The sequence below is a fragment of the Pararge aegeria genome, chromosome 22, assembly GCF_905163445.1.
Source record: "Pararge aegeria chromosome 22, ilParAegt1.1, whole genome shotgun sequence".
NCBI lineage: Eukaryota > Metazoa > Arthropoda > Insecta > Lepidoptera > Nymphalidae > Pararge > Pararge aegeria.
The window spans coordinates 14,508,825-14,522,967 of record NC_053201.1 but is presented as its reverse complement, the minus strand read 5'-3'; the positions used below and the strand labels follow the sequence as shown (position 1 = coordinate 14,522,967).

Below are 14,143 nucleotides of genomic sequence, written 5' to 3'. Positions count from 1 at the left end.
ATGCCGGGTTTAGGTTAGGGATAGGGTTTATCGCAAGAGTGTTAGCATACATAAAAAAAACTAACCCAAAAAATAGGCCCTGTTTGACTAAACGAAGCTACCATAACAAATGCGGACGAAGTCGCGGGCTACAACTAGTAATATTTAGTTTCGGAATGAGTGTACCAACATACCAATAATCAGCGTGAATCAATTCCGCCGCGTTCGGAGCACACCAATTAAAGCCAACAATCAAAATCACTCTTAATCATTGATACATTAATGAACCGAAAGTGAAGCAATCACAATCAGCGATCGCAGGTTTTTATTGGCGCTGCGCTCTGAAGCTGGATCCTTGGCACAGTTGTTAATGAATCAAACGGCGAGCGACGTGTGTCTGTTTATTCGACGTTAGCTCGTAAACAGTTACAGTAAACATACGAGTGAGTGAACTACGATGGCCTCGTGAACAATTGTCTTCTAACAAATACGAATATTGATTGGTTCTTTGATGTTTGTCGCGTTTTTATGTGATGACTGACGACATTTTTGAATGCTCTAGTTGGAGAATCTATTGATGAAGTTAATAATTTTTTAATATATTTAATAATTAATAGCCTATGAAGCGGTGATAGCGACTGCGATATAGGTACCAAGCCGTCATCTATAGTCTTATAAAAAGGATCGTCTTATTTAGTCGCTACAACCTAGTTATACCAAAAAAGTAGTTTCTTAAATACCGGACTCCCGGCAACTCGCTCAAAGTCCTGGTACCCTAGTACTATGTCGTTATAACGGTAAAGGTACTCACATTAGCGTACTGGAACCCGCAGGCATCCATGCAGAGGTAGAGGCACGTGGACACCCCCTGGATCGTCAGGAGGCCGACCTTGTACGTCGCACGCTGAAGTATCGCTGCAACAACACAGACAGAGACGCGTTAATATGGCTTCACCGATGATAACCGAAAGTAATATTACAGATATCTCTCAAAAGTTTAACGTTTATTATATAAAACGTAAGCTTATAGAAAAATCCTATTATAGTATAAAGGATTACTTAAAGGATAAGAAAGCTTGGGTGTGAATTGCTCTAACTTCATTAGACAACTAAAAAAAATGACCAGGGCGCGTTTGAAACTCTCTTAGTTTAGGTTTAAGTTGTCGAACGAAGTTATCACCATTACACAATTATGTAAACATATATGTAAGAGCGCTTCATAGTTGCCTGCGATAGGCCTAAAGATAAAGAATATTTTAATTTGAATTTAAAACAAGAAATAGCTTAGACAAGAATATAATTAAATTCTTTAAAACTTGAAGCTTTTAATCTCCTACGAAACAGCTTTACCGATTTTTATGATGTGTATTAAATTCAAATTAAAAATTCATTTATTTCAAGTAGGCCTAATTAATAAGCACTTTTGAAACGTCAAGTCAGTCTGTTTGTAGTGACTCTACCACCGGTTCGGAAGGCAGATTCCACTGAGAAGAGCCGGCAAGAAACTCAGCAGATAACTGTTTTCCAACAACATTTTATAGTTAAACAATCTTAAGAATATCTAAAATAACTTTTTAATTAATAATAAAGCTGTTATTAGTTTAGTCAGGGCGTTTTCGCATTTATAATATTAGTCAGGATTACTATTCATGGATACTTCACACGTATTTAACAACAAAAGTATTAGCACATAATATTACAGTTAAGAACCCATTATGCTTTAGAATTTCTTCATAAGGGGTAACCTTTATATATCTTCAGTAATCCTAAATTGGTAGTTTGCAATATTTTAACTAACCAAAGCTACCTGACGCTGCATACCGTCCCATAATTGCTCACTACAAACTCCTTTGAAATCCAACACGGGTATACAATATCCCATATCTCATCAAACAAACACCATCAGCTCGACATCTCCTGCTTCCAGAATAAGCGTTAATGGCGACAGTAGGCCGTAATGTTAGCATAACAATACAAGACGCGACGTTCGGGAATGCCTCGCGAATTTCACGCGGATTCTAAATAGGTAATATACCTCCTGGAAGAAACCGTCATACGTTATGGAAATTGTTAAGGCCAAGGTATTCTTGGTTTAATTATAATTCTAATTCAAATATTTATTTGCGTGATTGCACGTTAACAAATTAGATCTTATAAAATCGGTAACATAATGTTTCGTGCTACAATCTGCCATTATACGGCATTCAAATTGTAACAATAAAAAATAAATATACTATGGAAATACACACATCGCCGTCTAGCCTCAAAGTAAGGGTAGCTTGTGTTATGGGTGCTAAGATGACTGATGAATACTTATAATATACATATAAACACTTAAAAACATTCATGTTCATCACACAAACATTTTCCTTATACATATTAAAATTATTTTCCATTTTTAGTAATAATCAATCTTGCAGCAATTCTGTCCGAAAACAAAAAGGTATCAAGATTGTAGAACGTGTTGGGTAGAAACTAGCGTTTTTTTTCTGGGACAGTGCAATTGTATGTTAGATTTTAGTTAAACAATGAATTATCAGCTTAGTAATATGCTTTTGTCTTCTTTTCGGTTTTACCCAAAAATCCTGCGGAAACAGTTTGTTTTTCCTGGAAAAAATACTATCTTATGTCCGTCGCCAAATTATTAAGATCAATTCAGAGGTTGAGGAGGCCATAATTAAGAAACAAACAAACCTACTACTTCGCAAAGCATAAGCAAATAAACCGAATGCTTCCATTCATTTTCACTGTAACCATACGTTTCAGTCCTTCATGATGTAAATTTTGCCAACAAAGGTCTATTATAACAGTTAAGACATTCATAAACTTTACTTAGACAAGGGCGCCTTTGAAACGCTCGTTATTTAATTCCTGAGTTGCGGATCAACTGCGGGAAAGTACTTCGACTTTGGACACCATATCGAATTAATTATTTGGTAAGTATAACACGTCCAAAAGTTTGGTCTTTCAATGAGATCCTCACCTTATCCCGGTGCGTTCTAAACATTTCATGGTGTTCCGTACAAGGGCTTAACGTGTGGCGTTTTATGGTGTTGCCTAACGTGCGTCGAGCTAATGACTGTGAGTTATGTTTCCAAATAAACACTTCTGTGAGCACTACTGTTTCCTGATGTCCTGAAGTACTAGCTCTTAAGTTTAAAGGGAATTCTAAACGCTTTTAACGATTCGAGATTCCATTAACCGGTTCATATTTAGCCATAAGTATTTAATAGGTAAAATTTACGTAAGATTGAAAAATTTTCTATAAAATGACATCTGGGTACAACTTACTATTACGTTTACTGCCCACAACTTTATCGGCGTTTGTAATTTTTTTTTAACAACAAAATAAAAACCGACTTTGTTAATTCATTTTATACCAACAAAAAAATCCTTAAATACATTTTTGTATACTATGCGTTAAACTAGCTTCCAGTCGATAGAAAATGTGGGTTAACCCATAAACTGAATACGTCTGCGTAACCCTTTCGAGGAGGGTTTGCATAGGAGTGATGTAATGATTCCGTAAACAATGCATATTAGTGCGTTAGCAGCAATCGCGGTAGATTTGCTGTAATTTTTTTAAAAGTTCCATTTCCTATCAACAAAACTCGAGCGAATCGCTGCGAGCTGCTTGAAACAAGCTGCCCAGGATCGTGGATTTTGGAACTCCCTACTAAAGACCTATGTCCAGCGGTGGACTTCAATCGGTTGATGTGATGATGATGATGATGATAATGAATGTCTGTAACTATAAAAACAACACGGTCAAATGCACTCTTACGCCCCCTTAGGGCTAGAGTCCTAGAGTATAAAGAAGCCTATATAACCTTCTATCTGTCTATGAAAGTTTCATCAAAATCAGTTAAAGCGTTCCAAAAACAAATTATGAAAATATGGGTATTGAAATATCGCAAAAACATAACCTTTTTAGCCAATTGGGTGAATGGAAACGTGATGGTTAAACGACTGGCGGACGCTATTTTTACACAATTTTTACAAAACGTTCGACGAACTCATAAATAACCGGCGAAATATGAAAAATTACATAACAAATTTAACCTTATCTTAATTGCAGATTGATCCTTTGTTGTTCCGCGAAAACCGACGACCAATAACACTGTGATATAACTTAATTAAAGTGAAGCCCTCGGCGCGAGGGGCGTGGCCATCGACACGATCCGATCTAGATACTATACAGGGTGTTGCTGATAATGGAAAAGTAATTTATAACAATTTGTATCTCTTTTATCGATGGCTTTATACGTTTCGCTCGTAAACCCAATCCGATGGTAAGTAATAAAGTCGAGGTATCAGATAAAATAACCTGTATTGTAATCGCGTGTGGTCGAAATTCGAGCAATTGTGTCTGTAGAGTAACAGATGTTTTCATTTTATTGATTGAAACGTTAGGTATGGGGAAATCATATATCTATAGTTTTATTATACCTCCCTTATGCGTCTTTGCATATATGGAGTTTTTTTGTACGCATTTATGGCATATAACTCTTCAATTTTATTCCCCTAAATCATCATGATCGTCAACATATCAACCCAATACCGGTCTAATATAGGGCACGGGTCTCATATCACAATGCGAAGAGTTTTAGGCCGTAGTCCGCCACGCTGGTCCAGTGCGGATTGGTGGACTTTTTTACACACTGTTCAGCGCATTATAGAAACTCTCAGATATGCGGGATTCCTCACGATATTTTTCTCCACCGTTGCAGCAAGTAACATTATAATTACTTAAAACGCACACAACTTAGAAAAGTTAGAGGCGCGTGCTGGAATTCGAACTCGCCCCCCCCGGTAGTGAAGCTGAAGTCCTAAGATGTTGGCGGTAGAAGTAGAACAAACCTACAAATTCACTTTCGTTTTATACTTTCGGTTTATTTTCAAATCTTTATGTACTATGTATTATCCCAAGGTAAGTAGTAGTTGAATACTTAATTATATCTCTTTTGATGAAGAGGTAACAGTTTGCGCTTCTCCCCTAAAGAAACCGTGCCTTTTTCTGGTTAAAACGCAATCACAGCTATTTTGTGGTCTATCAACTAAATCAGTGCAAATAATCACATCTAATCATTCTCTGTTGCAGCTTGAAAGAAATATAAACCAACAAATACAATTTCACATTTATAATATTAGCAATATTGAAACACGCTTTATTTAAAACTCAATTGCATTTATGAATATTGACGGTTCACGATTTCCTTATCTGTTTTATTTATTCAATGGAGGAGCTCTGAACTATTTCAGTTAGTGGATGAGATTTATTAATAACACGTTTCTAAGAGTTAAAGTTACATTATTTATTGAAGATAAACATTTATAAATATGTGGGTCCTATTAAGTATTCGGAACAACTATAATTTAATTTTTTGTAATATTTAATTATTTCAGTCCACTATGGCGAAAGGGAAGATATATATAAATTCAAAATTTCTTTATTCATGTAGGCCTATCACAGGCACTTATTAAGCGTTCATACATATATGTTTACATAATTGTAAGTGATAACTTCGTTCGCCAACTTAACCCTAAAGTTACGAGGGTTCCAAACGCGCCCTGGTATAAAAATAGCCCACAACAAACTTAGCCGGGTAATTTTTTTTTATCATTATCTCACCAGTTATGAAGCTAGAGCAATTCACACCCAAGCTTTTTTATCGTTTAATATATATTACACATTTAGAAGAAATGTGTCCGTAGCTCTTAATTTACTTTTTCCAAAGTTAAATTAAGTTACTTTCAAGTGTATGACTTATGTGTTAGGCCAATTCCAATTATTATTCTGAAGTCGCGAAATCCTTACTAATATTATAAATGAGAAACTGTGTTTGATTGTTTGTTTGTCCTTCCTTCATGCCCTTAATGAGTAACCAATCAACTTGAGTTTTGGCATGAAGTTAGTCAAAAGGACGAACAGTAACATAGGGTCTTGAGCGAATGTTAGCAAAACAAAAAACAGAAGTACAGGATTTGCGACTCTAAACTGCGTGACATTAGGTCCATTTTACTTTGATGATAAAGAGTTTAACACTCGATAACGACTACTCGATTGCGAGCGTTGCTCTTCATCACTGCATCTTGTACTGAGGCTACAGAAGGTAAAAAAAATAAAATTTAAATCAGCACAACCTCACAACGTGATATCGATTAATGAATGTTGCGGGTGGCCATGTTCGTCAGTTGGCGAAGATCTGAGGGTTGACGGCGCCTGCGGCAGCTTTTACTGGCCCATCAACTCCCACATAACATATGTTGTGCTTACAGAACCAAATTAACCGTTTTAAATAAACGTATTATAAACTGTCGCGTTGGTTTAGTTGTACGCGGAGCAGGTAGAATTTTAAAAGTCTATAAAACGTATGAAAGGCAGATGTAAGCATGGTGGCGACATTTCTCCGGATAAGCCCTGTCACATGAAGCTCTACCAAATCTATGGATAATACTTTTAGTTACTTTACAATATTATGTGCAACGGTCGATTTTATTATGGGGTAAATCTTCTATATATATAAAAGAGAAAGTGTGTGGGTATGTTCCGTATAGGCTCCGAAACGGCTGGACCGATTTCAATGAAACTTTCACGGAATCTCCGGATTGATCTGGCGAGTAATACTGTAAAGTTTGGTGACTATTGGAGCACTCCTATTTATGAACTGCTTTTATTTACTAATAGAAGAGAATGATATGGAGAGAAATAAATGATTTAATATATTATGAGACTTAAATTAAAAATTTAAAGATGTAAGTTTATTGTTTAAATAAAATAATACAAAATCTAGCCCGACGAAGCGGGCTGGGTACGCTAGTAATATATAAAATGGGCCCAAGAGGAATTGAGGAATAAATTGAAAGAAGCTAAAATTATGACGGTGCCTAGTCAGAACATAATAGAAAAATAATCATATTTGAGGTTGTCTCGAAATTGGAACTGTCATGTATTTCAATTTACTATAGCAAGTTACATTATTAGTCATGTTTAGTGGCGTACGTATTCTATACAAACAAACACAAACAATCTTCGAATCTGGGATACTCGGAACCGCAAGCTGACCGTGTGATCAATAAACATATCGGATGTCTCTGTACTCTCATATTGTATCACTGATATGCTTTGGCATAACCAGCACAAATAAACAATTGTTTTCCAACGACATACTTTTCTTGATTTAGCGTAAAAATTTGAGGATCAACGAAACTTTGAGGTCCTCTGGCAAGTGATTCAATGATTTGCTGTGGAAATACACGTTACTATAATATTCAAATATATTTTGTTTCAAAACCTCCGGGCTATCATAATAGTGTTAAATATTTTACTAGTCGAGCCCTTTCATTTGATACACATATTGAGGGAGTTGTGAAATAAATATGTTATCCGCTATTTTGTGGCGGCAGCCATCTTAGACTGATTTTCGTCGAATAAACTAAGAACACTCCCTACGTATCGAATGAAATTTTGTGGAATAAAAATAAAAAATGTATGAAACAAAATCAAAATCGACATCCGTTCGGTAAATACGATGCCACAGACAGACACACCCAGGCCCCTCAAACTTATAACACCCCGTCGTTTTTTCGTTAGGGGTTAAAAATCAAACAATCATCTATGACGAATGATGTTGGTCGGACCAGGTTCCGGAAGCACTCGACTATCCAGTCTACAGTGTGTATCATACGGCTGAGAATCGGAAGAGATTCTAGACATCAAGTTAAGTAGGCTGTATCTATAGGAGCCCTGATCCTCCGTCACGAGGGAGCGACTAGTTCCTTTGTACTTTGTGTTTGAACAGTTTTATTTCATCACCGAGCCGTGGATTTATTCTCGGTAATTTGCCCTCGGAAAACAAGAGATTTTTCGCGTGCAAAGTCTAGGGTGCATTGTCTTTTCCGAAGTCTACTTAGCCTCATGCCCAAACTTTGACTCATTGGATACTATGACAGTGGACATATCGCCAGTCCATAATTTTCCTTTGTAATTATTATTCCGCATCATCACCAACTTCATCAACATCTCAGGCTGATGCATAAGCAATTTGGTGCTATGGTGCTTCTCCAATGTGTGTAAGCGGACTATAATGCATGTCATTTATGTTCACCACATTATATATGTCATTTATGTCACATTACGTTATTCATCACACGCTCGTTAAACATCAACATTTAATTTCAAAATCAGAACAACATCCAGTAAACATAAATTGCAGATGGCGCTAGTTGCGTAATGTTTCCCGCCATAATTGCAGTCAGTCACGCGACGACCACACACACGGACGGACGCGTCGTGACTTAATTGTTGTTATTAATCTAATAAACGCCGGGATGAGTGTCAGCTCTGAACTTGAACTTGACGCGTGACTTCCCTTTTGTGACTAGTAACGTTTATCCCTCTTGCTTTCTGAAGCGTCTAATTAAAAAGCTTGATAATTTATTCTCTAGCTATATTTAAATAAACCCTTTAGAATAATTATTTACAAAATAATAATAGTTATTAATGCAACTGTTGTATAAGGGGTATTATAATAATAAAAATAATAGCATTTTTTATTTAGAGCAACTAAGAATTTACAAACACAACATGTGAGAATTTTCACAGCTGAGAATTTTCTTGTTAGTAACTTAAAAACTCTTTTAGTAAAAATGAAATTCATAATAAATAAAATCATGCCGGACGTTGAAAAAAAAAATATTATTGGTATTGTAATCGTGGTTGTACATAATTCATAAACTTCCTACAATTTACGAAGCACTTTTATGAATCTCCGTTTATATTAAAGTTGAAAAATTAAACATCCACTATTCAGCTAACTAACTGTTTTGCTTAATATCTTGCTAAATGCAAATGCATATTCAATTTTAATATTCGTGGATAATTGTTAATCAAATGTGCACTTATTATCTCTTGATAATATTCTAAAGAATTGAAAAACTTTATGAAATGCTATTATTCTTATTAACTTAAACAAATCGATCGCACTATTTTTTTTGTAACTAAAACATTAAATACCATCCTCGTTATAACGAAATATAACTCTTAAAGTCGGAGCTATGCCCTACTAAACTCAGAAACTATTATATAAACACGCTCAAACACACAAACGATTGTTCAGCTTTGTAAAATTAGTATGGACACATTATGATTTAAAATAAATTTCTTAAGGAGTATAATAGAAGTATCAAATTACATTTAAAATAACTGTACCGTTTGTATGAAAGCTGACACTTTATGTAGTCTCACTGGTGTACAATAAAGTCAATAAATCCAAGCGATTAGTATTCACGTATAGTTCTACTGTTATAAGATACAACTCGACCTTGTATTGATGTTCACATATGATACACTGATATACAAAAATCTAAGATAAATTTTAAGTGAAGCAGTGAAATAGAAAACAATGAGTCAAATTTAAAATTATATATTTTTGGCAATTTAATATTTAACCAAGACTATCTTCCGAGGTAGGAGATAACTTGTCGGATTATGGCACAAAGTATATTCTTTGTCTCATTTATTCTTAGTTTATATAACAAAATTTGCCCTGAGAAGCGGTGATCGTTAAGACTTCGGCCTAATTTTCGGCGGGCCGAGTTCGAATCCCAGCACGCACAACTAACTTTTCTAAGTTATGTGCGTTTTATGCAATTAAATTATCACTGGCTTCAACGATCAAGGAAAATATCGTGAGAAAACCTGCATGCTTGAGAGTTCTCTTTAATGTTTTCATAGGTGTGTGTGGGGCGTGGGCCAGCGTGGTGGACTACGGTCTTGACCCTTTCTCATTGCGGGAGGAGACCTGCCGGGGATCGATCCTCGAAAATCTTCCACTTATAAAACAACTCGCTCACCACTGAACCAGGATGGTTTAATTAAAGCTACCCTACATATATTAATGCATTGCATATCTAATGACGTAGCTCTAAGGACGTTGTTAAAAATACTGAAATGTCGAGCTCACACCGAAAAACCCAGTTTCTGTAAAACGTTGCAGCAGCATACTGCAACTCGTCTGTTTCACTAGCTTTTTCAACAAGTTGTCTTCATACAAAACGCATAATTTAATAGCGTTAGTTGTCAACTCAGCGCAAATATTGTATGGGGATTGTAGCCACCGTTTAGCAACTGTTCGAAAAGGAAGTGAATCGGCACCAAAGGTTATTTATTTATTTATTTCTAACTTACGACTAGTTTACAGGAATTTCCTAATGCACTAGCGTAGATACTGATGCCTACCTACACACTAAACTTTACCAGAGTAGCAAATGCACCATTGTGAGGCATGCAACCTTTGTGAGTTCAGTCAGAGTACAACAAAACATATATATATATTATATTATGTGTAGCTGTTTATCTTCGTATTTCAATATTTTATGTCAATGTTTTTTAACCAAAAACCAGCACGAAGTAAGCATTGGTATCCAATTACATGCCGCCTGTCGGAAGACGTCATATGTTATGAGATATTTAAATATTTAATTGAATACAATTCGACGCTGGTCTGACGCAAATCAGGTGATTAGTGTGTATCCACCCGCGGAGGCAGGCGCGTAATCTACAGGAGATAAAGGCATACGACCAGAAATTTATCCGATTCAGGGTTGAAGATACAAATAAAAAACGGGAATTCTGGAAAAATTGTTATTATAAATGGGAAAGTGTGTCTGATTGATGGATTTACCTATGTTGGGATCACCCGATATTTATGAAATTTGGGACATACATAGGCACTCGGCACTTCCAGGAGATGGGTTTCTCGTTTCTGAAATTTGTAGCGAAATTAAGACACCTTGCATCCTGGGCTAATTATTATTCCATGAGTTTTCATGTTTTTTTTCATTAACGTTCCCATCCTGGAAACAAACGTGGACCAAAGCATATTATGAAAATTTAGCTAAATTTGCTTTAGTCCGAGAAAAGCAGGAGAATCTGTCAATAAAACAGATCTTCGGCAATGTACCCTCTACGCACGTTAGGCTCCGAAACCGGAGCATCCTCAGGAGATGTTGACTTTACAATGAATAATTGTTAAGTATCATATTTTTTCGCGGACTATAGCAAATTAAGCTTAATTTCCATAATATATCATGGATTTCCGCAAAGTAACGCCTGCTTCTATCCAATGTGGACCAAAGCGTAATCAAAAGCTGTTATGCGATAAGAGGCAGCCCTGAGCAGTAATGAAAATTATGAACTCAAAGATAAGGGCTGGTACGAGAGCGTGGAGCGCTGTATAAATAATAATTACGGTGAAAGTTGGGAGCTGTCAAAAATAGGGCCAGCCTCGGCCACCGTGAGCAACATTAGTTTAGGAGCACACTTGTGACGTGCCGCTGGACAAAAAGTTGATACAATCGTCTTTGAATGAACCAAAAGTAGGTGCATTGGTATATACTAAATGTACTAAAAATCTATATATTATGTGTAAACTTGGCAGGTGTATAAAAAAGTCTTGAATAATATTTACTTGTGTTAATAGCTAGATTTTTGTCATAGTCCTTTTATTTACAATATTTTATAAAATCGTCATCAATATTTCCAAATTCAAATACTGTCACGATTAGTTCTAAACATACATACATGATAAGCACAAAAATTTAGTGATTCGGCCAAGATATATCGTGGTTAATGAATTACTATTTATTTTAAATCAAAACGAATGGCGCGCCAGAGAATAATTCCATTGTTTGTTTATTTTTATTATGAATCCGTTATGTCACGTTACGTTTTCACTTGTGACGTCAATTCAAACTTTTCATGAGTGTTCTTTAAAAGTGGTGTTAGATATAAAGTAAAGTTATAAAACTAAAAGTCATTAGTGTGCTCTGATACTTAGATGGTGGTAATATTTGGTCAGCATGTCTTTTGGCTGTCAATGGGGATTTAATTTATTATCACCTCCTCAGTACATTAGACGTGAATGAAGCTTATCGTGTTGATACAACGCGGGGACAGTCATGTGGAATCCTTGTCGTATTGTTGGGGGATTAGCCTTTCTAATGGCTGAATAACATGGCTTTCTATGGGGTTAGACCGGGTCCCCTTAATGTGATGTGTATTGATATAACGTTAGCAGGTTGTATTTGGCATATCTTGAGGCCATAGAGAAATGGCATTTTATCTAGTTGTCTAGATTAGTTCACGCTTCGTTAAATTCTCAATCACTTTCTCATCCGACAATTTTACCTAAAGATATCCCGCAATATGTACAAAACATGACTGCATAACCGAGGTCATCGTTCGGCCTTGTTCGGAGATTTTCGCGTTCCGTATTGACGCCGGGAGACGTGCGCCTGCGCACGTATCGCGCGCCTCTAGTGACGTGCGCACGCGTCACGAGACTATCGATAAACAGATTGTAACCGACGACTAAACATGTGCTATATGATAACAGGGCTCGGTTCAATAAACAAACACCTCTCATTTTATGTATGACAGAAATTCATCATGGGGGCAGATGAGACATCAAAACACGTTAAGCTTATATGCAAATGTCCGAAAAACGCGTAATATCGCGTTATTCGTTTCTGAGGCAATTAACTTGGGCAAGTTATTTTAAGACCGAAAGCCGCAATAGCGTTCCTGCGTACAACGGGCAACCTACTGCGGCAACTGGTCCAGGAGTAATGAAATGAAAAAGGATTCACTTCTCACTAGCTTGCCACTAATACTATTACTAATTATAAATATGTGCTTCACTTTCTCTCTGAAGTTTGAAATGCAAAAAATAGAGTTGATATAGGTTTATGTAGATACAGTATTATGAGCAGAGTTTGTTTAGATATCAGCCATATGAACCTTTGTAATTAAACTTAGTTATGCGGATCGTTGGTTACAAAACGTTCGAATACCTAATTGTTTTTTAAATCACTGAATCGCTATTATCAATTTATTATAATAAAGGTACGGAGACCACGGTAGGCGAGCGTATATGAATTTTACGTAGAGGGTACATTGCCGAAGATATGTTTGGTGTGGAGTATAAGGATTGAAGAAATTATTAATTACACCATACGGATTCTCCTGCTTTTCGCGGAGTATGGCCAATTAAGCTTAATTTTCATAATATATCATTGATTTTTGCAAAATAACGCCCGCTTCTATCCAAAAATTTAACGTGGCATTCCATCTCGTTTCATACCCGTTAATTTCAATGAATTTAAGTTTTCCTTCTGTACATTAAACTGTCACGCGGGATGCGTTGCGCAATCACATCCTAAACATTACATGACTCAGAGGCCAATAGCATCTGCATCTACGTTCGAGTTGCAATTCTCGAGTTCAATGTTCGAATAAAACGACGATTTATTTGGAGAGTTTACTCGATAACGCGCTGCGTAATACGTCAATCAATTTGTCAGCGCTTGCTTACTCGACGGTATACAATTACCAGGCGTGATATTGAAATACAATTGCTAATAAATATTCAATTTATCGGTGACATTCGTTATGGACATTAAAAGGAATGGCTGTTATGTACACACACATACACATGTATTTAATGCAAAACGTACATGTAAAATATTATGGGACTGGCAATAAAAGCGAAGCTTTTTCGCATGTTAGGCTTCGATCTAATTTTGAATTGAAAAAATGCAATACACTTACTACGATGTTAATATTTGTATCTGTATATGATGTAATAATATACAAAAATCCTGTTAGAATATCTCCTATAGGAATTCATAATGATGCACAGAGATACACAGAAAAATTGCAGTAAGTAGGAATACATAGTTTGTTGTTGGATTTTAGAGTTTACTTGGATCTATTTTAACTAAAGTTCAAAATACACTCGTTCGGAAAAAGATCATAGTCTCAGTTAAATTGAACTAAAATACATATGGGCTATGTGGTAGTGTGAATTTGGTGGTTTTGAAGTGCAAACTTTAACAACATAACCTTATTTGAACTCTACTGGAGTGTTTATAATATGGAGTTCTAGCAGGTAATATCGATGTCGACGTATACGCGATGACATCATTACGGTTATCGGCAGTTAACCAGCGGACTGTAAACTGCGACCTTTCATGTTATAATTAACCTGTGACTTTCTGCTATAGTTCTTCGCATTGCTAACTTATTATTAGATTGGGATTTGTTGACAAGCGAATTTAATAATCGAAAGCACGTACGTGTCATCGGGCAATTCAAATATAT

At 36.0% G+C, this 14,143-nt stretch overlaps 1 protein-coding gene across 1 annotated transcript in view; it reads right to left on the bottom strand.

Moving 5' to 3' along the window:
• Window positions 1-14,143, bottom strand: part of LOC120633877 (fibroblast growth factor 10) — a 173,450-nt gene that overhangs the window by 45,031 nt on the left and 114,276 nt on the right. The window contains exon 2 of the mRNA XM_039904257.1: window positions 791-894. Within this exon, the coding sequence (XP_039760191.1) occupies window positions 791-894 (104 nt within the window). The remainder of the gene's footprint in view (window positions 1-790; window positions 895-14,143) is intronic.